The 26,143-nt window shown below is 55.5% G+C and overlaps 2 protein-coding genes across 2 annotated transcripts in view; one reads left to right on the top strand and one right to left on the bottom strand.

Moving 5' to 3' along the window:
• Nucleotides 1–283: 283 nt before the first annotated feature.
• Nucleotides 284–24,457, bottom strand: THRA (thyroid hormone receptor alpha). The gene is made up of 9 exons (XM_064271118.1): nt 24,327–24,457; nt 13,088–13,440; nt 10,580–10,647; nt 9,850–9,950; nt 7,638–7,785; nt 6,727–6,932; nt 5,563–5,709; nt 4,531–4,789; nt 284–3,666 (listed from the first exon to the last, which is right to left on the bottom strand). Exons 2-9 carry the CDS (start codon nt 13,138–13,140, stop codon nt 3,416–3,418), a joined length of 1,233 nt encoding a protein of 410 aa, XP_064127188.1. The 5' UTR covers nt 13,141–13,440; nt 24,327–24,457; the 3' UTR covers nt 284–3,415.
• Nucleotides 24,129–26,143, top strand: part of MED24 (mediator complex subunit 24) — a 31,683-nt gene continuing 29,668 nt past the window's right edge. Inside the window, exon 1 of the mRNA XM_064271112.1 lies at nt 24,129–24,145. The gene's annotated coding sequence lies outside the window, so the exon portion shown is untranslated. The remainder of the gene's footprint in view (nt 24,146–26,143) is intronic.

Genomic DNA, 26,143 nt, shown 5'->3' on the forward strand with positions numbered 1-26,143 from the left:
ACCCCTGAACTTCCCCCTCCTCCCCTATTTAAACCACTCTCTCTCTTTCCCCCTCACCCTTCCTCTCCAGCCCCCTGACTTGTTCTGTTCCTGTCTCAAATCCAATAGTTCACAGCTGAGCTGGCTTCTGTGGTTGTGTGCTCGTTTGGGGGCGGGGGGCAGCACTACTGCCAAGGCTGGGGGAACCCTCTCCATCTGGTCAGTTTGGGGGGTGGGTACTCTGCCAGCAGATGGGAGGGTCCAGGGAAGCATCACGCAAGTCTAAGGGGGGTGCTCGAGGGGGTTATTTTCATCATATATTTATTACATAAATATATAGTAAAATAGACGAGCAACAATTACCATAAAAATATCTTTCTTTAAAATCCTGACCCAAAACACAACGGGGTGAAAAATCGCACATAACAGACATACTGATTGTCAACGTGGGGCAGGAGTAGGAGGCCCCCCAAGTCACCCCTACCGGTCCCACCCCTCCCTGGGGAAGGGACCTACCACCTCCTTCCCTGTTCTGGCCACAACTCCCCTCCCCTACCTCAGCACCAGCTTCTCATACATTCAGTAGCGCCTCTGGGCAGTGTCCTCCTCCCCCCACCCAGGAGTTCCCAGGGGCAGGAAGTCCTGTCCCCCTTATGGACGGTGTCTGTCTCACACGCCCTGCCCTCTCCCAGCCCTAGAGACCCGCCACCAGGGGAAGGGGTAGGGGGCTCCTCCTCCCCCACCCTCCCCAAGTCTGAGCAGAGAGGAGGCTGGATGAGGTATGTGTGTTATGAGTGATGGGAGGGGGAATACTGAGATGGAGAGGCAGGTGGAGGGGGCGGGGTAGTGGTCATGGCTCTGACACCCCCTTGTCCTGGCCTGGACCCCTCATCCTATTCCCAGTGGCCCCTCGTCCCAATACTGCACCTGCTGCCCCATCCTGTCTGCCCTAGCGCCCCGGGCCAATACTGGGGGAGGCTTGCTAAGCACCCATGTCAAGGCCATCCCCCTCATTAGCACCAATGGCCCCCAGGAGAGGGCCCTGTCCCCCACTTCCACAGCAGGGATTGGGACAGCTGCCTCTCTAGAGCTCCTGAGTCTCCCTTGCTCCTCCCCCACCACGTGCACTCACTCACACACGCAGAGAAACACACACATACACCCCGCATCACCAAGAGTGATGGGGGAGGGTCAGGGGTGGAGTGGGGGATCACAGCTCATATGATGGGGGAGGGAGTGATGGGGAAGGGGTTCCCAAACACCTATCAGAGACCAAGCCTCTTCAAGGGCTTTTTCCCACCATGCCCATGGCTGAGAATGGGATGGAAGGGTGGGGGTGGGGATGATGGGATGAGGGAGACAACAGACAGGTCAGGAGTTCCACTGGGCCCCCAGGGGTGGGAGGAAGGTACATAAGGGCTTGCCCATGGGACTGGAGTAATAAAGGGATCAGTACCCCAAGAGAGAGGAGAGAGACAAAGACAGCGGGCAGCACACCGGGCCCAAGACGGGCGGGGCAGTCATATGCACAGGTGACACTGGATGCTCCTCCAGGCCCTCCACCCTGCGGGAACACCTGAACGGTGGGGGAGGGCGACTGCCCAGATGGGCAGCATAGCTTTACCTTCCCTTGCATGCGTGTGTGCATGTATGTGTGCATGTTGGGGGGGGGCTGTGGCAGGCTGAGGGTCAGAGTGGGATGGCAGGTTCCCCACCGTTTAAGACATTTTTGCCCCAATAGTGCAAAGCGCAGGAAGCCCTGGCACCCCTCCCCCCACCCCCCTGCCCCATTCCCCATGGCTTCCGGGGGCATCTATGTCCACCCATCCATCCCTGCCGACATGCAGCCGTGAGCCCAGGGCCCTCTGGTCTGCTCTGGCCCTCCCCACCTCCCCACCTTGGAAGGGCCACCTCCACCCTCCCTCTCTCCCCTTAGGAGTGGGCTATAGCCAAAGGGAGGAGGAGGAGGGCAGCTCACCCAAGTACAGACCAACAGAGCACTCCTCACCAGGAGGGTGGGAGGTGGCTCAAGCCAAAGTCCCTGAATTAGAGAAAAGAAGAGGGAAAGGGGTCCCTGGGGCAGAGGGGCGGCTGGCCTAAAGAGCTGCAAAGAAATGAGGAGCACCAGCTCCCCCTCCCCCAGGGCCCCAACTAAGTGCCATTTATCTAAGCACCCCCATTCTGGTGCCTGCCCGCCCAGGGTCTGGTTAGTGCATTGCATGAACGTGGGGAAGAGCAGGGCGGAGGTGTCAAGAGAGAGCCCAGAAGACAGATGGAAATAGGGTCTTAAAGGGGTGCGGGCTCTGGGAGAAGCTCACGCACACCCCCGCCCCATGCAGCAGCATCTCGATTATAGCTAATACTGCAGGTTGTGAGGAGGGCAGGGAGCTTGAGCCACAGTCTTTCCCGTGTGGGTGCCAAGGTGGAAGGGGTGGGAGGACAGAGGGAGGCCTCCGGGGCTGGGCACTTGAAAGGGGAGCTGTGCGAGTGGCAGGGCAGGCTGGTGAGGGGCCAGCTGGCATCCAGCATGAGAGGTAGATGGAACTCAGCGGGCACAAGTGGCAGAGAGCATAGGGAGTACTGGGCTGGGGCAGGGGTGCCAAAGGGGCACAGAGGGAGGGGGCAGGGCAAGGGGTATGGGGTGGCCAGGACCCTGTTGTGTTAACTCACAGCTCTGATCGGCAGCCCTACCACTGGGGATCTGGTGTGGGGGGGGCATATCCCTCTGATCTGGGGGAAGAAAGGGCAGCTCTCAAAGTGCATGGGGGTGGGAAGGGGGGTCCTCCCCTCTGGCCAGCCACGGTTAATAACTTAATATCATCTCTCTCTCTATCTCTCGCTCTTTTTGTCTTTTTCTGTCTAGTTTTTCTTCATTTATCTTCTTTTCCCCTTGCTTGGTTTCCAAAGTGCAGTTAGAATGACTATAATTTTTAACCTCCAGAGGAGGAGCCAAGCCAAGCCTTTCTTTGCACCCAGGCATCTGGGAAAGTAGAGAGGCCCACAGCCTGAAGGGGGAACCTAGGCCAAGAAACTGGAGAGGGGCTCTCTCTTGTGTGTGGGTGGTGGTGAGTTGAGGGCATCTTCCCCCATCTCACCTTCCTCCTTCCCCTAAGGTCAAGATGGCTTGTCACCTCTTAGTTCTCCCTTCCTTCCTCTACCTTATTAGAGGACGGGGTCCTAGGAACTGCAGGACCCGGTCTCCCCCAGCCCCCAGACTGTCCTTTTCAAAGCAGGTTCATTTGTTTGCCCTGTCCCAGGGCTGGAGGGTCTGAGGAGGGACCTGGGCAGTGTGGGGGGTGTGTGTGGGAGCTGAATCTATCCGAGGATGAGAGGAAGGAGAGAAGAGGTGTGGGGGGTCTCCCTCAGCCCCCAGCTCGGCCCCTTCTCTCCAGGCTCCTCCCCACCAGCTCCGCACACCCTCTGGCCGCCTGAGGCTTTAGACTTCCTGATCCTCAAAGACCTCGAGGAAGAGTGGGGGGAAGAGTTCGGTGGGGCACTCGACTTTCATGTGGAGGAAGCGGCTGGCGTGGCAGGCCCCGATCATGCGGAGGTCAGTCACCTTCATCAGCAGCTTGGGCCAGAAGTGCGGAATGTTGTGTTTGCGGTGGTTGACGTAGTGCTCGAATGCCAGCAGGTACGCCTCCTGACTCTTCTCGATCTTGTCCACACACAGCAGGCCCGAGCGGTCTGTGGGGAAGGAAGGGTGTGAGGGGGGAGTGGCCGAGGGACTGGGAAACCAGGGGGTGAGACATGGGAATGGGGAGTGAGGCTTCGAGAGGGGAGACAGGCGGAGAAGCCAAAGAGGGTGAGGGGAGAACAATCCACCAAGGGGTATACATGGGAGCAGGCACAGGGGAGGATCAGAGACAAGCTCAGGGACTAAAGCTCAAGAGGGAGATTGAGGGGCCTGAGGGCATAGAGGCTATATAGGGAGGACAAAGAGACAGAGACGCGGACCTGGGAAGAGAGAAAACTGGGAGACAGAGGAGGACTAGGGGGCAGAGAGGAACAAGAGTGGTCAGAGAGGTGGGGGGGAATGGGGGCAGAAGATGATGATGGTCAGAGAGGGGAGACTGGGGGACAAGAGGTGTCATTGAGAGACAGAGAGGAGTATATGCCAGAAGGTGGATGGGAGAAAGTAGGGGATGGGGACAAGGTGGGGATGTGGGTGACAAAGAGGAGGATGGGGGTGACAAAGAGGGGGACGGGGAATAGAGAGAAAGAACAGAGGCAAAAGGTCTAGGGAACGGAGAGGCAGAATTGGAAGATAAGAGATGAGCCTGGGGAGCAAAGGGGAGAATGGCTGGCAAGCAGGGGATGGGCGGACAGAGGTGGGCCTGGATGACAGAGGAGTTTGGGGAACAGAGAGGTGGCCACGGGGAGAGCAGAGAGATGGGATTAGAGGACACAGAGGTGGGTTTGGGGGACAGAGAAACTGAGGAGCAGAGAGAGACTGCAATGTTAAGAAAGGAAGAGAGCAACAGGCCCAGGATGCAGCCAAGCTCTAGGTCCTTGGAAGCTTCTGAGCCCTCCCAGACAATCAGCAGGTACCTGTTGACATTAGCAGCACAGCCTGCAGCAGAGCCACTTCCGTGTCATCCAGGTTAAAGGCAGAGAGTGACTTGCCCAGTTCAAAGATGGCGTCGGACACTACGCCCAGGCCGCCATTCTTGAGCTGCTCCCGCTTGACAGCCATCTCCCCACTCAGCGTCAGGGTGTCGCTCTCAGGGTCATAGCGGACAGCTGCCCGCAGGGACATGATCTCCATGCAGCACCCCTTCAGGAGGATGATCTGGTCTTCGCAAGGCAGCTGCGGAGTGGCAGGGCCACAGGAATGCTCAGCACCTTCCCATACCCCTGGGCCTCCTCTTTGGGGGCTCTCGGGAGCTGCAAGGCTAGCCAGACAACCACTGGCTTCAGCCAGTAACAGGCATTCTGAGTACCTAACCTTGTGTTGGGCCAAGTACATGCACAATTTCACTTAAAACTCAGAGTAATGCCTATGAGTTATAGCCCATCGTTATCCCCACTGAGCAGAAGAGGACACCAAGGTCTTGGGGGTCACACAGCCAGGAGGACAGCCTGTCTCCAGAGTTGTTAATTGCTGTCAAGTCAATTCCAACTCATGGCTACCCATGTGTGCAGAGTAGAACTGCTCCAAAGGGTTTTCAAGGCTTTTGACCTTTTGGAAGCAGATCACCAGGCCTGTCTTCCACGGTACCCCTAGGTGGGTTAGAACCACCAACCTTTTGGCTAGTAGCCGAGTGCTTAACTATTTGTGCCGTCTAAGGGGCTTGTCTCCAGACTTAGTGCTCTTTAAAATGAGGAGAACTTTGAGGCTAGAGTTGTGACAGCTATACAGGTTTAGGGGGAAAGTCGGACATTTGAAACCAGCTTGTTCCTTAGGAATTAGCTGGCCCAATGTGTTTGTGTGTGTGTGTGTGTGTGTGTGTGTTAGGGTATGTGTTAACCTACAGGAATTTCCCCGTCTCGAGAACCTCCAGTGAGCATCTGCTGGGACTGGGTTGGCTAAGGAGCAGCCCCAGATTTCCCTCCACATTTCTTCTCCCACCTGGTACTCACCTCGGAGAACATGGGCAGTTTTTTGGCAAAGTCTACCACACGGGTGATGGCCGGGGTGATGATCTTGGTAAACTCGCTAAAGGCCTCTAGGTCCACCTTGTCTCCATCAGGCATTGAGACGATGGGTGACTGGCCAATGTCATCCGGCTAGGAGAGATGGAGGTTAGCGGGGGCTGCAGACCCCTTCCAGTCTTTCACTGAGGCTCCCTGCCCACCAGGGGGAGCTCCAAGGCAGCTTGGGGAAGTGGGAATGCTGGTATCCAGGGACTGTGGTGCCCCAGCCCTAAGACTTTTCCTTAGCCTGCCTTTTTAGAAGAGGATTTACCAGAGCAGTTCCAAGTCAGCTAATAATAATGATGACAACAGTACTAGCAGTAGCAATAATTAGAATAACAATGGTAATAGCAACTGTACTTATTGCATGTATAATATATGGCTCAGTATTAGGCTAAATGTTCTACATATATTATCTCATTTAATCCTCACCACAACCCTATAAGGAAGATATAATTATCACCATTTCACAGATGAGGAAATTGATGCATAGTGCAATAATAAGCCCAGGGTCACACAACTAGTCAACAGCAGAACCAAGATTTGAGCCCAGGCAGTCTGACTCCCAACTGTTACGTTCACATCTGCTTGGTATCAGAGCTCATGCTTTTAGTGCATGTTCCACCTTCTGGCACACTCCACCAGAAACCAGGCACCAACTTTCTGCCCTCCCTCACCATGTACAAACCAACTTCCTGTCTCTTTCCGAGCTGACCATGCCCTTGGCACTTGGTTTTGCCAGGGCCTAATACAATGCCTGGTACCCCGTAGGTGCTCCAAAATACTGTTACATGACTGTGTCCTCACCTTCTCCTCCCAGTCACTGTGGGCAGGAAAAGGAGGAAATGCCGCCCCTGCTCACTGGAAATTCTATGAGGAAGGCAAAGCTCTGTCCTCATGGAGCTTCCAATTGGATAGGAAAGGCAGGACCCAGTTAGCAACGACACATATACAGGTATACCAAATCAACTCTGCCAAGGTATGGAGAATATCAACTTTGGATTAAACTAAGAAGGCTTCCTGGAAGAGGCAAGATTCTGAGCCAGGGCTCACCACCCTCTCTCTGGCCCTTGGCTGCTACCCCTTCCTCCATGCTCCTTTTCCCCTTACCAGGAATTTCCGCCTCTGCTTCCAATGGCTGCCCTGGGCATTGGTGCTTCGATGGGCCTCCGTTGCAACGTGGATCAGGTCCCACTCTTCGGGAGTGGGCTCTGGTCGCTGCTGCAGTGATCGGATCATCTCTTCCTTCCTCCGCCGCTCCCGGTTCTGCTCGATTAGCTTGCGCTTGGCCACCCGCTTCGAGTCATCTAGAACCACTGTCAATGGAGACACGATGCCCTCTGCGTGGCACTCCTCACCCAGGACCTCATTTTTCTCCTCGTCACAATCCTCTCAGAAACTACGCTTCTTGGTATGCAGGGTGGGGAGACTCAGGGCCAGACAGGTTAAGTGACTTCCCCAAATCACCTAGCCGTTGGGTGGCACAACCTGGATCATGACTAATCACTGGGCCATACTTTGACCCACAATTTGGGCTGGTTCTGAAGAAAGGACCCCTGAATGTTATCCTTTGGTCTAACAGGTTATGGCAACAGTAGCCATACATACCTGCCAGGAACACTAAATGGATGGGTGACAGCTGACAGTTATTGAGTTACTAGAAAGCCCTGCCACCTACTCCCTAGCTCCAGAAGTAGGGTGTCCTCCCTGGAAGTCAGGAACACTGTGCTGAGTAGGGTGCTCAGGAATTCTTTCTATCCAACAACTGCTTCTCTAAGGTGCTAAGTGGTGAAAGGCAGGTGGGCACTGGGGCCCATGCTCAGGTCTCATAGAGAAATCCTCCTTCCTCTTCCCCAGGGTGAGGGCAGCAGGGTCCAAGACTCTGGACACTCTACCATCAGCTGGCCTGGACTAGAACTCTGCCCTATGGGCCCTAAGGGTACCCTGGAAGGGAGCTGCCATCCCTCACCCACCCCAACCCCCAGGCACCTGCCCCAACTCCCTCCCCCCAAGCCCCTTACAGTCCATGGCCATGCCCACAGCGATGCACTTCTTGAAGCGGCACAGCTGGCACTGATTGCGGGTGATCTTGTCAATGACACAGCAGCTGTCATACTTGCAGGAGTAGGTGGGATGCAGGTTCTTCTGGATTGTGCGGCGAAAGAAGCCCTGGAGCAGGGGAAGACGAGCATGTTGTGATCCTAACCTCCCCTTCCTGAATCAACCATACAGTTCACAGGGGATGGCAGGGGGCGAGATTAGTGAGGGGACCTGGGGTCCTCTTGACACAGCTAGCCCAGGATCACTGGGCTCTGCCAGGGCAAGGGACCTTAGAAACGAGTGCCCTCGCCCCAAGCACCTGGGCAGTGGTGATGGCAGGGCCAAGAATGATGACTGCAGTAGGGAGACTCGGATCTGGGGATAGTGTGTGGTGCCATGAGGTCTGAAGGAATAGGAGCTTAGGAAGTCCAATTAATACTTTACTTTCCAACTTGCTAAATGACCCTAAAAACAACAGTGACCACAAAATCATTTTCCTGTATGTTGTCAGTTTCCCATGTAGGCGGAATTCGTGAAATAGGGAGACCAAAAAAATTAAGAAAAGACATTTCGGTACATGCTCTAGTAGCTTTAAAAGAAAAATTTCACCAATTATATATACCAGGTTTAGCCCTTTCTTCAAAGGAAAACCCTCAAGAACCAAGATGGTAGTAGTAATGCAAATAGCCAATATTTACTGAATGCTTACTATGTGCCAAGCACTGTAAGCATTTTTATGTGACATGCCATTTAACTATGACGTAGAACTCTTATTGTTCCATTTATAGGCTGGAGACTTAGTGGTGCAGTGCTTAAGCTTGGCTGCTAACTGAAAGGTCAGTGGTTCAAACCCACCAGCCACTCCATGGGAGAAAGATATGGCAGTCTGCTTCCATAAAGATTACAGCTTTGGAAACCCTATGTGGTAGAGTTCTACTCTTTCCTATAGGGCACTATGAGTTAGAATCTATTTGAATTGACTGAACAGCGATGGGCTTGGTTTTTGGTTTCATAGGCTAAGAAACTGAAGCTTAGAGAGATAAAGCAACTTGCCCAATGTCACATGACTAATGGGCAGAAGAGCGAGAGCTGGGCCTCAGATATGGAACAGCAAGGTCTGAGCTCTCAGATTCTGAGATGCACTAAAATCACTTAAGGCAATTACCAAAAATGCAGACTTCTAGGCCCCACTCCAGACCTGCTAAATCAGACTCTCTAGGAGTAGGGCCAAGGCATCTGTCTTTTCAAGATGTTCCCTGGGGATTTAATATCCTTGAGCATGAGGACCCTTGCTCTACACTACACTGCTTGTATTGGTTCCAGGGACACAGCCATGGGACAGTAAATCCTGGTGGTCTTGGTGTAGTTGACACTGAATAATTCTGTTTCCTGGAAGGGCCCACCTTTTCAGGAGGTGGTGATCTGGGAAAAGCCATGCAGGCTGAAATTACCAACAGAAAATCTAATTATGCCACCCCAAGTCTATGACCTTGTCCCCTCTACACAGGGAGAACCTGCCATCCTCTTATCTGTGCCCCCACCATGACCCCCAGCAGAGGCTCTCACCTCTTTGGGTATATCAGAAGCAACTGGGGAGCCCATTACAAGGCAGATTCCTGGGCACCACGACAAGAGGCTCTGATTACAGTTGGGATGGGGCCTGGGAATCTGCATTTTATCTAGCATTGTAGGCAGTCCATGAGCCTCATTTTGAAAAACACTGATATTTGTTTCCAGTCTGTCTCTCTCTGACTTGAGGACAGGATATACTCTCCATCCTCACATTTAATACAAGGCCAGGAGCACTGAACGGTTGGGCAATAGTTGGCATTTATTGGGGTGTTTCTTACACGCCTGGCACTGTTTTAAACACTTTATGTGAACTATCCTATTTCATTCTTAACACCTCTATGAGGTAGGCAGAATGATTATTCCAATTTTATAGGTGAAGAAACTGAGGCTCAGAGAGGTTAAGCAAATTACCTATGAGTGGCAGAGCAGGGATTATGTATGAATGAACAAACAAAAGAATGAATGAATGAATGAGTGCAAAAAGAGAAATGATGGTATTACAGGCGGGCTTGAGGTTACATGTTTATAGAGCTTTTCTATCATGCCAGGTACTGAGGGCCTCAAAGGGAGTGAGATAGGGGCTCAGGCGGTAGGGGAGGGGAGGAGCCGGCTGGTCCATACCTTGCAGCCCTCACAAGTGATGCAGCGGTAGTGATAACCGGTTGCCTTGTCCCCACACACGACACACTGCTCGTCTTTGTCCAGGTAACTAGGGATATACCCTGGGAGGGAGGGAGGGAGGGAGGCAAGCAGGCATGGCTTGGGGTCCCAGCAGATAGGTTCCTGTACTTTCCCCATCCCCCATCTTTTCCTTTCTGGCCATGCCCTCACCCAGCCTCCCTGAAGGGTTGTCTGCAAGGAGAATCCTGGGAACACATCACAGGTCATCATATCTATTCCCTGGCTGACATGAGTTGGAATCAACTTGATGGCAACTGATTTTTTTGTTTTGTTTTTTTAATGAATATGAAGAATCCCAGTCCTTCTGGCTGCCCACTCTGGGCTTTTGCTGCCTGGCTTTCCAAGGGGTAGGGGATGGGGGGGTGGGAGGCAGAAGCAAATATCAGCACTTCTCTCAGGAGAATGCAGTCCCATGGCTCTTCTCTCCAGGCCCTGATTCTGCTGAGGGACTCAGCATGGGGGTTATGGGAGAAGGGAAGAGGCCCTTCCTGACCTAATTCATCCTCAAAGCCTGGTTCATGCGCCACATCAGCCCTCCTACCCCTGGACAAGTCTATCCCAAGCCCTCTGAGAGGATCCCCCCACAGAAGCTGCTGGTGCGTGTCAGACCCCAGGAGAGGCCAGCGCTGGCTGGGGAGCAGGGAGGAAGGGCACACTCAACCAAGCTCACCTGACATGCTGGTTTTCAGGGAACATTGGCCGTTCTTTCTTTTTCGCTTTCCATCTGGTGACCTGGCACTGGATGGGGACAAAGTGGGTGGAATCACAGAGTAGTCCTTGGGAAACCCCTTTCTCATCTGAGAGGCTTATACAACCCCCCAGGCCCAACTCCCTCCATCTGTATCCTCATTCTACCCCCACCCTCAGGTCAGCTGACAAAGCTAAGAAAGGTCCTGCTATCTGGACACTGCAGGGGACAGAGATAAGGGGCTTGGCTGGGGCACAAGCATGTTCTAGGGCCCCAACACACACACACACACACACACACACACACACTGCAGAACATTAAGCACTCTGCTGTATAATCTAAAGGACATCCACATACTTCAACCTTCAGTACATGACACAGACGCTGGAGGTGTCCCCAGGACATGCTTAAAGCTACGTAAGCTTTAGAACATGCACACACACATACATGCAACACAACACAAGCACATACAAATAACTATGCAGCCTTCAGTATAAATCCAAGTATGATAAATAGGCACCAGGATCTATCTACATCTATGCAATTTCTAGGGCATTCTCAAATGAGTTATATGACTTCTAGGGTATAGTCATGTGATACACAACCTTCTGGACAGGCACCTAACAATACCACCCCCTCTCTCCCACTGTGAACATGTTGTTTGACAGTGATTGAAAACATACAGTGCCTAGCTCCCAGCACCTAGAACCAAGAATGAAAGACCAGGAAAGTCCTTCCAGAATCACGCTGTCCATGGCTTCCATTTAACAGAGCAGCAAACCAAAGTCCCACTTGGGCCTGGTGACACCGCATGCTAGAGACAGAGCCAGGACAAGGACCCTGAGCTCCTGCGCTCCAAGTATTAGCAACCCTCCTCCACTGCACATATATGTCACCCTGGTGCTCCATATACATGTTACATAACCCCCCCCAACAGGTTACATAAGCCCTTCTACATGCATGCACGGATTGTATAACCTCCCACACCCACCCTGGCATGTAGCATAGTCAGGGCTCCTCCTCCTGGAGCCCAAAACAGCTCCCAACACACTGACACAGTGACCTTGGCCAGGGTCACAATCACAGACAGCCCTGTGCTCCCCACCCCCTGGGGATTACCCCTGTCTGGTTCTGACAAGGCTGGAGGGTCAGGATCTCCTTCTGGTCTACTGGGTGGGGGTATGTGCGGGAGGAACTCCGGGCCACCTAGGCTCCAGTAGAGCTGGCCTCTTCAGAGATTACCTACCTGGAAGCCTTTGGGTGCAGTCCCAGGGACAGCCACAAGGTGGCGCAGAGACATGGGGGAGGGGACAAAGACGAGAGGGAGGCGGGGGAGGGAGGGGCTGCAACCCTAGGGGGACCGGGAAAGGGCATTCCCGCCTTTCTCCAACCCTTTGGGACAGACTCTCTCAGACCTACAGATGCCTGGGCAGGGAGGTGCAGGAACTACAAGTCGGAGCCGCACTAGGACAGGCCAGATCTTCCTTCTCAGAGTCTCGCCTAGGGTGAGGTTTTGGGGTAGGGGTTCCCTGGGGGGCCCACCAAACTGCAAGCCCCACCCACTTCCTCCACCCCTCCAGGGACCCAGTCTTGGGCCCCAGGGCTTTGCCTGGCCAGGCCTCAGGCCTCCTGGCTCAGGATCTGGTCTCCTAGGCAACAGCCACACTGCTCCCCAGAGCACCCCTCCTCCATCCTCTCTCCGGCCATAGGCACAAGCTGTACCCAGCTTCTGGGGCACTATGCCAACTGGGACAGAACTCTGTGCCACTTGGTGCTGATGGCAGAGACCCTCTGGGCTCCTCAAGGACAATGCAGAGCACAGGTAACCCATCCCTACTTGTGTGTGCTGGGCAGATGCCTCCCCATGTGTGGGGTAAACCTTCACGTGTGGGGTAGTGTGGGGTAAACCTTCACAGTTGGCCTGCGCTTTCCTTCCTGGGAGGAGCTTCATGGTAGCACCCGCCCTTCCCCATAAACAAGGAATAGTTTGTGGGGCTCCCAATAGGTTCCAATACAAACGCGAGCTGTGACCAATAGTAACTGGTGCATGTGCCCTGAAATGTCATGCTACATGCACCAGGGCCTGTGGACAACACACTTGTGGTCAGATGGTGAATGGGCTGGTAGGGGGAGGAGGAAGGTGGCAAGGCCTTTTGGATACCTCATGCTCAGGTGAGGGCAGCAGTAGCAGAGGAGACACTGGGGGGCATTTGAGACTGTCCAGCATGGTCAAGGGTAGAGCCATATGCTTGCTGCCTGAATACTCTGCTCCATATCATAGGCGTATGATATGGGCATCTCTGAACCCAGGTGCCTACTTCCCTGCCACATCTAAACGTGACCTCATCTCCTGGGGAAAAGGTAGGTAGGCAGCAGGCTTGCTGGCCTCAAGCCCGTTCCCAAGAGGTGCTTAAAAGGCCTGAGCTCAGTTCTTGTCAGGGAGGCCTTATGCCCAGCCAAGTGACCATGCCCACTGCCTGGGCCTATTACCTGTTCTCCTCTGGGTCTGACCCACACTCCAGCTTGCTTGGCTTCTGTTCCATTCACTTCAATTCCATCCAGGATGCACTCCAGCACGCCAAGAGACTGGGGTGGGCACACAGGCCCCCCCGGCACACCCACAGGCCACCCACCCCCCACCACCCAAGCCCTAGGGCACAGCACCCATGGTGCCTGCCTCAGCACTTGGCCTTCACACCATGCCCTGCGCCCCAAGGGGGGCGGGCAGTGAGAGGGGCCAGGGAGTGGCAGGTGGGAGGGCTAGGGGGTGAGCTGGATTTGTAGGGGTGTCCTGGGCTGGGGTTTGGGGAGTAGGCTCAGTGTCTTGTCCTGTCCTGAAGTCCCTGCAGAGAAAAGAAAGAGAAAGGGTAAGAAGGTTCCATGGTGGGGGGGATTCCTCTGGTGGTAGCAATTTGGGTTCTTGAGGTCCACAACAGGATGATGAAGCGCGTGGTGGGCAGGCACAGGTAACCTAGTTATGCTTCCCCAGGGAAGGAACAGGGTAATCTCTTAGATTAGCCAACAAGATTGTAGACTTATATCCTAAACTCCGGAGATGGAGAGGGATGGAGGAAAGGAATGAGGTAATTTGTGTACCGTGTACCACATCTCAATCCTCACATTCTATCAAGTGCCAGGCCCTTAATAAGTATCTATAAACGTCAGCTACTATTACCACCCCTCTAGCTGTTTCCCTAAAACTCATCAGTATTATAGGGGCAAAAGGGGATCAGGGATGAGCAGTTTTCAGCCTAGGCCCTGGGAGAACCAGTAAAGGAAGGGTGGGGTATGAGGACTACGTTCAGGGACCACAGATGCCCATCTTAGTGTCTCAAGGAGAGAGATACTAACAGTGGTGGGGAGCTGACCACACCTGCTGCTGATCAAGTTATGACTCCTCAACCCTGGCCCCCCAGGGACCCCACGGCTTCCCATACAAGGTCCTAGGTCACACTTCCCAGTCTGAGGACCAGACTTCCCAGTCAGTTTAGCTGAGCTGCCACCTACCAGGATGGTGAGGGGAAGGGGAAAGGGAACACGCATTGACTGAGCAGATAATACGTGCCCTCTGAAGTGGGCATCAGAACTTTCCTGATGAGGAAACTGAGTATCAGAAAACTTGATCATTTACTTAAGTTCACATAGCTATAAGCAGGTGGCTCAAGGATTAAACTTAGTGGCCTGGCTCTAATGCTAGCTTTGTTCCACTACCTGGAGTCCAGGGCAGTGCTAGTCTGGGCCCACTATTCCATCTACACAGCACCTCTCAACCCAGGCTGCAGATCTGGGGCTTACTGTGTGTGTACACACAGGCAGGTGTGGGTGTAGGACGGGGACAAAGGGTGCAACTCCCCACACACAACCTCTATCATGTGGCCACTGCACCAGAGATCTCACCCCTGGGCCCCCCCCCCAACCCGACCCCCAGGAACTGATAAGGAGCCAGGGTGGGAGGAGAAGGGAGATAAGTCAGGATACTAGGCAGGGCAGGACAACAGGACAGGGCCTCTGCATCCAGGCAAGCCTCCGTGTGGGGAGGAGTGCAGAAGGAGGGCCCATTCTGCCTCTGATACCCCCCCAGGCCAGAACTGGGCACTGGGGGCTGGATAGGAGACTGGGGGAGGGGGGCAAGCGGGGAGCCTTAGCCCAGGGAGCCGTCAAGAAAGTAGGTCAAGTTTTTCTTGGCTTGTGGAGAAATTCCTGTTATAAATTTATAATGGCGTAGCCAGCCCTGAGGGGTGGAGGGGGGTGGGGATGCCCAGGGGCTGGGCACTGGGGCCTGCTGTTCTCAGCCAGCACAGTGAGGGGCAGGGGGCTTGGTAGTCATGGGGGCTGGGCTGGACAAGAGAAGGCTATTTTCTCTCTGTCGCCTAGTCCCACTTCTATCCCTGCCTATCCAGGCCTCATTCGCTGCACAGTCTGTCTCCCTCTGAATGTGTCTCTCTCTCTGGGTCTGGGTGTCTCCCTGTCTCCCCCCAGGCTGTGCCTCGGTGCTTGGCACACCCTGGCTGCGGTGCTGCCCCCGCCTGTCTCCTGCCCGCCTGGCATGCTGCCACCACTTGTTTACAGAAGCTGGAAAAATCCACTCGCCAGCTGGAGGCCCAAGCACCCCTGGGGAGGGGAGGAGGCAGACACAGGAGTGGGCATGTAGAGAGGGGCAGCCCTGGGGAGTAGGCCCTGGGGGCAGGCACAGAGGGCCAGGGTGTGTGGGAATGGGCACCAGTAACTGTGGGCCAGGGAGGGAACCCCAGCAGCAGCCACATGGCCTGGGCAGCTCCTGCCCCCAGGCCGTAGCTCTGGACCCCCGCTCCCTGCCATCCTAGGCAAACCTGGGGCAGCGCCAACCTAAGCCACCATGTTTATTTTCCCTTCCCCCTCCCTAGCCCAGCCTGAACTCCAAATGTGTCTGGGTACTGCCGAGGGCTTGCACGTGCCCGCTGTGGGGAGGAGCAGGCTCTCTCGCCCCACCTCTGAGCTGAGCTGAATTGGGCCCTGGTGCCAGTCTGGTGCAGCCAAGGGTATGGTTAGCTCCTGGCAGTGGGTAGGGGAGCAAGGTGCTGCCCTCACTGCCTAGGGCACCCTTGCCTGGCACCTAGCAAGAAGCTGGAGCCCTTGGGGAACTCCCTGTCATCTCTTCAGGGACATACCTAGGCCTCTGAGGTGACACAGAGCTGAGGCAGAAGGCCCAATAGGCAGGGAGACACAAACCACATAAGCCTGTGTTAGCTGTGGGCAGAAAAAGGTCAGCTGGGATGGGGGCTGGGGCAGGGATACCCACCCTGAAGGGCAGCCTCTTTCCCCCGCTTCAGGAGTCCTGCTTAACTTCACAAGCTCCTTCCTGGCAATCCCCTTCTGAGGCAGGGACTCAGCCCTAGAGAGGTGAAAGAGGTGGGGCTACAGAGCTCTGAGTCTAGGCTGGACAGCCGGACAGCAAGACCCACCTGTCTGCTGGCCTGGCCACCCACTCCCTCTTTGTCAGATAAGAGCGGCCGGGTGGCGGTGTGGGCAAGGTGCCCAAGGAGGGGGAAGCATTTCATTAAGCTTAAGTGCTTCTGCGATGGGGGGACAGGGACAAGAGGCCAATGCGGCATCCACTGGCACCAGGCCAGGTTCCCACTGCTGGTCTGTCCTGATCCACAGTCCTGAGAACCCAAGGGACACCCCGTAAGGATTTCTGGGTTGTCAGAGGGGAATCTCTGCCTCCCAGATCTAGCCCTGAATTCTATACAATTCTGCTCTCCTGGGCCTCTGCTCCTGGCTTCAGGCCCACCTGTCTAGGGCCCCTGAACTTTGTCCTTAATGTTCTGAAGAATGCCCAGCCCTCCTCCTTGCCAGCCACACAGACAGAGACATACCACACAGAGGGCAGAGAAAAGGGGACAGAGGAGCAGAGGGGTAGAGGGGACAATGGACAAAGAGGGGAAGAAGGATGGGGAGAGGGAAGAACAAAGAGAAAGAAAAGAGATGGGGCAGGGATGTGGGGGTAGGGGGTTGAGCCAGGGATGATGACAATGTAAACGGAAAGGAAGAAGGGGGAGCCATGAGATGGGGGATATGACGGGGGGTGGGGTGAGGTAGAGAGGAGGACAGATAAAGAGGGGGACAAATGAAGGAGGGGGAGACAAAAAGAGAAAGGTAACAAAGAACTATGGGTGGGGGGGTGCTTCATGCCCTGCCTAAGTCCCACCCATGGAGACTGGGGGGAGGGAAGACTAGGAATGGTTTCCACGGTGACAGCTGGTTCTTGGTGGCCTGGCATGTGGGCTATTAATAGTGCTGTGGGTAGGTTCACACCTCCCTCTCCCCTTCCCCTCTGCTTGCTGCTAGGGTGGGGGGAGATCCCTTTGCCCCCACGCACTCCCACTCCTCTGGCATTGATGCCCTGACTCTACACCATAGCAGCCAAGAAGGGAAATGGTAAGGGGCCTGGGTGGCCATTATGGCCCAGACACATACGGGCATGCTCAGGCAAACATAGGCATCTGTGTGCAGACACTAGTGCCAATGTGGGTTCCCACGGGCAGCCCAAACACCAACAGCCCCTGAGAAGATGTGGGCTGGTGGAGGCTACAGCAGCAACACATGGCCCCCATTGAGGGCTGAGGGGCAGATGCATCTCTAGGGCTGGGACCTCTGTCTCCTTCCCAGACACATACCCACCCCCCATTCTATTCTCAGGTAAGAATTGAGCAGGGCTGCCCCACCCAATTGTTATCTTCGTGCCAAGAAAGAGAGGAGTGAAGGCGGGAAGAAGGTACTATTTGGCAGGTGTGAGATGGCAGAGGAGTACACACAGACGCTGAGCACCAGCTTGGCAGCCATGGAGGGAAGGAGGAGAGGGGAGGGGAGGTAAGGAAGAGAGGGAGAGAGGCAGTACTCCTTGATGGGCTCTCTCTGGGCCCCCATGAGACCAGATTCTGGAGGTTAAGGGCAGTGACCTAGGTGTCTGGTCTCCTAGCTACTTGGGGCCTTGGCAGCTAGAGAATGGGGGATGGGGTGGGGGAGATGGCCTAAGGGGTAGATTGGCTACTTAAACAAAGGATCCTCTTCCCCCCAAAAAGAGAATATAACAGGAAACTCCCCCCTGCAGGTCAAAGAAAGACATAAACAGCAGCCTTGACTTGGGCCAGATGCCCAGTATTAACATCAAAGACCATGCTTCCCACCCCTCCACCCCAGCCCCACCCACCTGCTGCTCTCCTCTCCCTCCTCCTTCACCTCAGGCCAGCTCTGCTGAGGCATCAAGGTGGGTTCCCAGGTCTAGAGGTCATCTCCCTAGACATGTCTACCCCCTCCCCACCCCCTGCCCCCTCCGCCCCATGCCTACAAATGGATGGTTGTGGCCATACCTATTCACAAAAGCTCAGTCCCTTCCCTGTTAGCCCAAAGACCTTTATGCCTCCTACCCCAACACCCCTCAGGAATGGCGGCAGGAAATCCCAGTAGCCAAGAGTCAGAGTCAGGAGCACCCCAAGCTGGGCAAGGCACATTCCCCCACCCTCCCCCCAGCAGCCAGCGGGTAATTGGAGCTGGGAGCTGGGGCAGCTGAAAGCTGGAGGCATGAATGTCATGGGGCCAAGGCGCTCCCTGCAGATGGCATCATGGGCACAGGGCTTGGGGTCCTCCCTCCCCACTCCCCTCTTCAGAGGTAACAGAGAGGAGTTGCCTGCAAGCCCTAGGGAACAAGGCCCAGGAGGGGAAAGAATGGTGGAGGGGAATGGGAAGGCAGGGATGTTCTCCCAGGCACCCCAGGGAGGTGGAGCCCCCGCCCAAGCAGAACTGGCAGAGGCAGAGAGAGACGGAGAGGGTGGAGGGAGGGAGGTGGAAGGGGGAGAGGGGGGGAGCGAGAGAGGGAGACATTGAGAGAGAGGAAGAGAGGGAGGGGGAAGGGGAGAGAGGGAGGGAGATACTGAGAGGAAGAGAAGGGGAGAAGGAGAGGGAGAGGGAGGGTGGGTGTGTGTGTGCGCGCGCGCGAGTGTGTGTGTGTGAGAGAGAGAAAGAGAGGGCGAGAGAGCGCTCGCGCGTGCGAGCAAACGAATGCAGCTGAGTCTCCGGCACACACATGGACACGTGCAGACACAGGCACACTCACCCCGCATGCGCAGAGCCACTTGGCTCCGGGTACCCGTTCCAGCAGCTCTTCAGAGTCCTTCCCAGCCCACACATGCACAAAAACACTCACACATGGATGCCCGCACAACACACCCACTCACTGATGTGTACAAAAATGCCGACAGCCACCAAAGCCTCGGGGCCCCCGTGCACCTCCCCCGCCCGCATGCCTGGGTAAAAGAGAAAATGAAACAGGGAGCAAGGCTCTGGGAGACAGAGCTCATCTCTTCAAGAAAGGAGGAGGAGGAGGAGGAGGAAAAAGAGATGGACCACAAAGAAGAGGAGGAGGAGACTGGGTCTAGATCTCATCATGCTACTCTGCCACAGCTGGGGGGTGGTGTGGCTGTGTCTTTGGCACTAACCTTTAACCCCCAACTCCAGGTCCCCAGACTGATTGCCCCGCCCCCAAAGCAGGGGAGAGGATAGCATTTCTTGGGCCTCAATCAGTTCCATCTCACTCCCCAGGTCTACCCCAGAAAACTTCTGACCCTTCCTCTGAGAGAGCTCCCCTTTCACAGCACCTCAGTCTCTGCACCACGGAATAAAGGCAGGCAGCACCAATGTGGGGACCACATGTACCCACCACACACCAGGCCCAGATGACTCAGCAAGAGCCTGAGAACTGTCTCTCTGGAGTGTGTCCCACCCTGGAGTGTGCAGGCCCTGGGAGAAGAGAGCAGAATCCATGGGCATTGTTTACCATGCCAGCATGCAACATTTATTGAGCACAGGTGTGGTGAAGGCCCTTATCTCACCTTATGTTATTTAACCTTCACTCTGAGTGAGGTAGTCCCTGAGTGGTGCAAATGGATACCAGGCTTAGCTGCAAAACCAAAGGTTGGAGGTTCGAGTTCACCCAGAGGTGCCTTGGAAGAAAGGCCTGGTGATCTACTTCCAAAAAATCAGCCATTGAAAACCCTTTGGAGCACAGTTCTACTCTGACACACATGGGGTTGCCCTAAGTCAGAGTTGACTTGAAGGTAACTGGTTTGGTTTTACTGGTTTTCTTAGTGAGGTAGGGATCACTGTCTCCAAAGGATGAAACCCCGAAGCCCAAAGTCATACCACTGGTGCATGCCAAAAACCCATCCCCCAACTCCGGGCTCTTTCCACCATGGTCACGTTTACCTCCCTCCCCAAGAGGCACAGAAGCTTCCCCAAGCACCTTTGGAGCTAAGAGGACTAAAGTTGAAATTAGACCCCCACTCAGAAGAGCTCCCTAACTCTCCTCTGGGCATCTCCATTGCCCTTGCTTCACCTTGAAGGGGCCCAGTGCTGCTGAGTTGATTCTAACTCATAGAAGGGGAGGAGTTGATAAAAGGGATTTAAGGAGAGGGGCTCCTCATGGATCCTTATCATCAGGCTCCCAGAAGGAAAGCAGCAACCTACAACAGACCCTGCATCCCAAGGTGCTGAACCCACCAGGCTGGTCCTTACTCAATACCTCAGTTTCTCTCTGCCACACTTTTCACACTAATGCCCCCTCCGTGCAGAGGAGGGGAATCTGGAGTCCGTCAGCCAGGGTTGGGTCCTGGTTGAGCAACGAATGGTAGGTGGCTGGGATGCTGGATCCCCAGGAGAGAAGAAGGGGGCCAGAGAGAGAAAAGGCCCTGCCTCGTCCTTGAGACAGTGCAGTACTCTATGCTCAAGCAGGGAGAGGGGAGGGAGAGGGGCCTGCTTCCCCAGTTGCTTAGTTCTCTCCCCTATCCTCACTGCCTCAGACTAGTCCCAAAAAGATGCAGTGATGCCCACACAGTCACACAAGTGCCCCTAGCTAGTGAGATGCATCCCAGGCTGAGATGTCAGCAGCTCCTTTTAAGAAGCAGCTAAACGGTGAGGGGCAGAAGAGGTGGCAGTCCAGAGGGGCGGCCTTGGGCAGCTGCTCTTTTCTACACACTGGCTCCAGGCTGCAAAAACTGGTGCGTACGGACAGGACAGGCAACATGAAGGATGAGGAGGCTGGAGATTGGGGATCCACTGCCACTCCCTACCCCATTCCTGTGATGTCTAGGAGATCCAGTTCTCCATATAGCATATCCAAGAAATCCAGGGACCCCAGGCCCACAGGCTTCTTTCCTCATCAATGCTTATTATGTATCAGACACTTTTGTGGCCATTTTGTATATTCTAAGTCCTTTAACCCTTAAAAAAGCCAAATAAAGTACATATTATCATTCTCAATTTATAGATAAGGGAAGAGAGAGGTTAAGCCTCTTACCCAAGGTTATACAACCAGCAAGTGGCAGAGCTAAGATTCAAACCCAGGCAGTCTAGCACCCAAAAGAATCCCAGCTCTCAACCATTATACCACATTACCTGCTAGAGGAACAATACCTTGTTCTTTCATCCAGCTATGTGCTCCTTGTGGCCAAGCCTCAATTTCCCCTTCTGGCACATGGATTCCTCATAATATAATCACTACCAGTGCCTCCTCATCCAAGTGGGTCAGGGCTAGAGGGGAGCATGGCCAGACATGCTTGGTGCCCCCTGGGCTCTGGGCCTCCTGCCCCAGTGTCCCCTGCTCAAATTCCCTCTCTGGAAATTGCCCTTCTTGCCCCCTCTGGGCTGGTGCCTGCACTCATGGATGAGTGGACCTCACTCAGCCCTGCACATGGTCTGGGCAGCTGTATCCTCAGAACCAGGCCCCGAGCCTGGGCAAAGAGGACACAGCTGTTGGGCATCTTTGAGGTGGGTCTCAGCTGCCAGGGGTGTGGAGAAAGGCCATTGTGAGTCTTGCCATGGACCCAGCTCAGCCAGGTCGTGCCAACTCCCACCACTGCCCATGGGGGTCATTATTTTCTAGCTTGGGTCAGTGTAGGTGAGGCTCCCTACTGGCTTGTTTGGGACCTAGCTAGCTGCAGGCTACAAACCAAGGGCTTCCACAGAGCTGGTGTCCCCTGGCTGAGCCCCCCAGCTGAGGGGTCAGCATGGGCAGCAGCTGACCTCCCTCCTTCCCATTCCCAGCCCCCCCAAACTGGCCAGCCACAGCTGTAGCATTAAGGAAGCGCAGGATGTCCTGAGCAGCCAGCTGAGCCCCCCACCCCCCACCCCAACCTCTACTTGACCCCAGAGGCAGGGCAGGCGGGGCGCAGGGGCGGAGTTTGAGTATTAACAACTGGAAAAGTATGAAGAACATCACCGCCAGTTCCCAGCTCTGAGAGAGGAGGCTGTGGCAGAAACAGAGACAAGGATGGGGTAGTGACAGGGTGAGAGAGTGTTCCAGACTGGCAGAGAAAGACAGAGAGAGAGGGAGAATCAGGCGCAGCAAGACTGAGCAACAGAAAGAGAGACAGAGTTACAAATTCCAAGTCAAAAATACACATCACTCACCCAGACACTCAACAGCATACGGCCTCCTAAGGAAAGCTTCCAAGTTTGGACAGAAGGGCCGAGGTGGGAAAAGGGGCCCAACTCATGGTGGGAGGCAGGAACTCAGCTGGGGGCTAGGGTGCGTCCCCAGGAAAGGCCCAGGCATATAATCCACAGCAGGGGCAGCTAGATCCCCCAGTTTGCTTTTAGGGTGGGGATGAGGACCACTCCCTAGGAGCCAGCTCTCCCCAAGACACCCCCTCCCCCAGCACTCAGGACAATCCCAGCTGCTAGAAGTCACTGGGCACTGCTTCAGACCCAAGACTGGGCCCTCTGGAACCTCCCTGCCCCTACTCTCTTTGCTCTTGTTTCTCAGTCCCTCCAAAAAAAAAAAAAAAGAGTCCATTCCCTTAAAACTCAGTGGCTGATCCTAGAGGAAGAAGGAAAGAAGACATAGAAGGAAGTTTCAGGAGAAAAAAGCCTGTGATTTTGTGGGTATCCAGGTGTGTGTCTGACTGCATGGGCTGCAGTGTGTGCATCTGGGGTTGTCTGGACACGACTGTCAGGGTGGACCTGAGACTGTGTGGGCCTGGGCTTGTGAATTGGGTCTGCACCTGAGCCGGTGGGACTGTGCAAATGAGTGCACCTGTGTCTGCAGTTCCCACAGTCAATTAACACATATTTACAGGACTTCTTGTGCTAGGCTCTGGGTGGTAACCAGAGCTGTTGAAGTGATTCCCCCAGGTCTCAAGGAGCTAGGAGGGTGGTAGGAGACAATCAATAGAGACTGAAGACGTGTTATCCTGAATGCCTGCCTCCTTGTACCATGATGCAAGAAAGTCTTTTCACAAAGGTGAATTTAATTTTCTTAGGAGCAGGAGTTTTGCTGTATACAGAACCCCAGAGCCACACAGTAAGAATCCAGGAAAATACTTGTTGCTAAGTTGTGTACATGTGTTGATGTGTAACTGCATTTCTGTGACAGCGGCTGTCACGGCGGGAGATGATGTCTGTGTGACTGGGGTTATGTGAGCACATGTGTGCCTGTGAGTGACGGGGTCTTTTGTAATTGTGCAGCTGTGTGCAACGCTCTGTGTGCATGCATGCTTGTGACAGTGACTCCTCCTTGCCCCTGAGTGTGACAGTATCTCTGTGTTACCCTGTGTGTGGGTATGTTCATGGGTCGCTCTCCCTGCTCTTGGTCTCCCGTGGGTGTGTCCTACCCCTCTGAGCTCCACAGTGCAGCGGCAGCCTGCCCCTTCTCTTGTCCCCGTGTGGGTGTGTCCAGCAGCTCCTGTCCTTGAATCTGCCTGGGTGTCCCTGGGTGTGCATGTGGCTATCTGTGTGGGCATATTTCTGTGTCTGCATGTCACATTCGCTGCCCCCCTCATCTAGGACAACAGCCCCCTTCATCCCCTCCCCCTCCAGCCAGCATTGGCTTTTCTTCTGTGCCCCCACCCCACCCCTGAAGCAGGTGGCTCTCTCCATTGTCCCTATCATCTGCCCCCCCGCGCAGGCCTCTTCTTCCACATGGACAAGGGAGGCTCCAGACAGAGAAGGGGCATCAGAGACCCATTGCAAGGAGCAGAAAGCAAGGAGGGAGAATACACACAAGTCCTTTGCTCCCTCTCTTCCCCAGCCATCCCAACCTGCCACGCTTCTAATCTCCTAGGGACCCTCGACCACAAACCCCCCACACACACTTTCCCCCCCAGTCGCGTTTTTGCAATTAGGAGTGTTGCAACCAGAGAACCATGCTCAATTGGAGAGGCGGGTGGAGTGGGAGGGGGAACTTCCCTCTCCCCGCGCCCGTGCAAGGCCACCCCCCGCCCCCCCGCCGCACTCCCACTGCCCTCCGCAGCCGGAGGCAGCTTTGCAATGGCCACTCGGCCTCGGAGGCTAGGGGTGGGGGCTGGGGGGGGCAGGCCTCCGGCGCACCGTAAACAAACAGCGGCGCGGCGGGCGGGGGAGCTCCGGCCGGCCAGCAGCCCGGCCCGACCCGGGAATGCGCAGCAGACTGGCCGGACAGAGGCCGGGCGGGCCCTAGAGGGGGAGGCCCGGACGCCATCTCCACCGGCGAACCCCGGGGCCCACCGACCTCCCAGCAACACCTCCATTCCCCAGGGCGTAAGTTGCAAGCGCCCGGGCTATGACAGGGTCACTGGGGCGCCGGGAAAGGCGGTGGCTGGCAACCGGATCCCCTGGGCGCCCCCAGACCGCCTAGGAGCTAGCCTTAGAGCCCCGCAGCTTTGCATAATCAATCGCGATACATTTGCATATTAATGCCCCCTCGCTCCCTCCCCCTTACCTCGGCGTGGCGCGCTGGACCGGGCTGGGCAGCGACCAGGAGGTCTCAGCGCCCCGAGCCGGGGGCGTCCATGGGGGGCCAGTGGGGCCCGGCCGCCCGCCTCCTGCGCCCGGGTGTGAGTGCGAGTGAGCGCGGGGGGGGGCGGGGGGCGAGTGTGGCGGCCCCGCGGCTCCTCCAGCAGAGGCGGCGGCCGCTCTGGCTCCTCCCTCCCCCGCCCCGCTCCGGCTGGGGCTCGGGCTCGGCGCGCCCGGCCGGCTCGCGGCTGCTCCCTGCAGGCCGCCGCGCCGCCGCGGGCCCCCGCCTCCCGCCCCCCGCCGCGCCCCGGGACCCCCGCCAGCGCCCGGCCGCCCCTCGGCCGCCTCGGCCCCCGCCCTCTCAGATGCGCCCTCCCTGCTCAGGCGGCTCCTGCAGGAGTGGTACTTGCTGACAGATTTTGGAAAAGATGTCTTTTAAAAAATAGCCTTTGCTTGGGCAGTTCGGGGTTTTCGGTTTGCACCATGGGGGCGGGGGGGCCTGGGAGAGAGTGCCAACGGGCCTCCTGCACCTCCTAAATAGGGGGGAAAAGCCTAAATACCAAACGCCTGGAGGTTTCGAGTTCATTTCAGAGTTCGGGTCCCTTCTCTGCCGGTACCTCACTGTGTGACCTTGAGCAAATCACCACCGCTCTCAGGGCTCAGCTTTTTCAACCTCAAATGAGAGGGTTGGGCAGGTGACCCCTGAGGTTCTTTTAACTTCAGTCATCCTTTTAGGGGTTATCAGCTCATTCCCCATTACCTCCCTCCCCTCTCATTTCTAACGTTACTGATCAGCAGCCTCCCCTTTGAAATGTCACCCTTTTCTAAAATACGCTCTTTATATCTCACTGTCACCAGCCTTTTCCCCAACAATCTGACCCCGCTGCTCGGGGAGGGGCCAAACTTGCCATACCCCCTCAACTCCCAGTTTGACAGGGATGGTATTTTCTCCCATGTTTGCCCCCACTAAAACCCAAAGGTACCAGGGCCATTCTAAGGAGGAGGGTGGACTGTATAAAAACGGACCCCCTTTCCCAAAAGGGAGGTCTCCATTGTGCTAACCCCACCCCCCATGCACACACACATACACACCTGCATTCATGGACATAAAACCATCCCAGTGACGCCAGAGCCCCTTTCATCTCAGGATCTCCCAGCACCAGGCAGAGCTCTAATTACCCTAGCACCCACTCCCCACCCCACCCCCCCGCCCCACCAGTTCCCCTGCTGTCATTAGCCCAGTTTTACCAGCGGGGGCCACAGCCTTCCCACATCTCCTAGGGTGGGGCTCCATCTTCACAGCCTGCTCTTGTGGAGGTGTGTGTGTGTGTGTGTGTCAGGAGGAGCCTTTGTGTTCATAGCCCAGTTTGTACTGGGCAGAATCACTTTCTGAGTGTGGGATTCTAACTGGCTCTGGTGGGGTTCTGTTGCTCAGCAAGTCAGGCTGCCCTTAATCATCTTAGTCTCAGCCACCTGCATCCTCAGCTCTGTCAGAGCCACTTCTCTTACAAGGGGGACTGGGGTTCACAATTCATGGGGGAGAGGAAGGTGCCTTTCTCAGGGCCCCTGGGGCCATGGCAACGAGAAAGGCGGCTGGGGTGGCAGCCATGGGGTGCAGAGTGGATGGCAGTGATGAGGGCTGTGCAATGCATGACAGGAGCCTGCAGTGTGCATGCAGTGGCAGCTGTGGTATGCAGAGTCAACACGGAGTGAGTGAACATACAGGTTCAGTCTGGGCTCACAGTGGACACATGACAGCTGCAGTGTGGGGATGGAGGCTGCAGCGTGCAGTGTGCAGTGCGA

Source organism: Loxodonta africana, chromosome 18 (genome assembly GCF_030014295.1).
Source record: "Loxodonta africana isolate mLoxAfr1 chromosome 18, mLoxAfr1.hap2, whole genome shotgun sequence".
Lineage (NCBI taxonomy): Eukaryota > Metazoa > Chordata > Mammalia > Proboscidea > Elephantidae > Loxodonta > Loxodonta africana.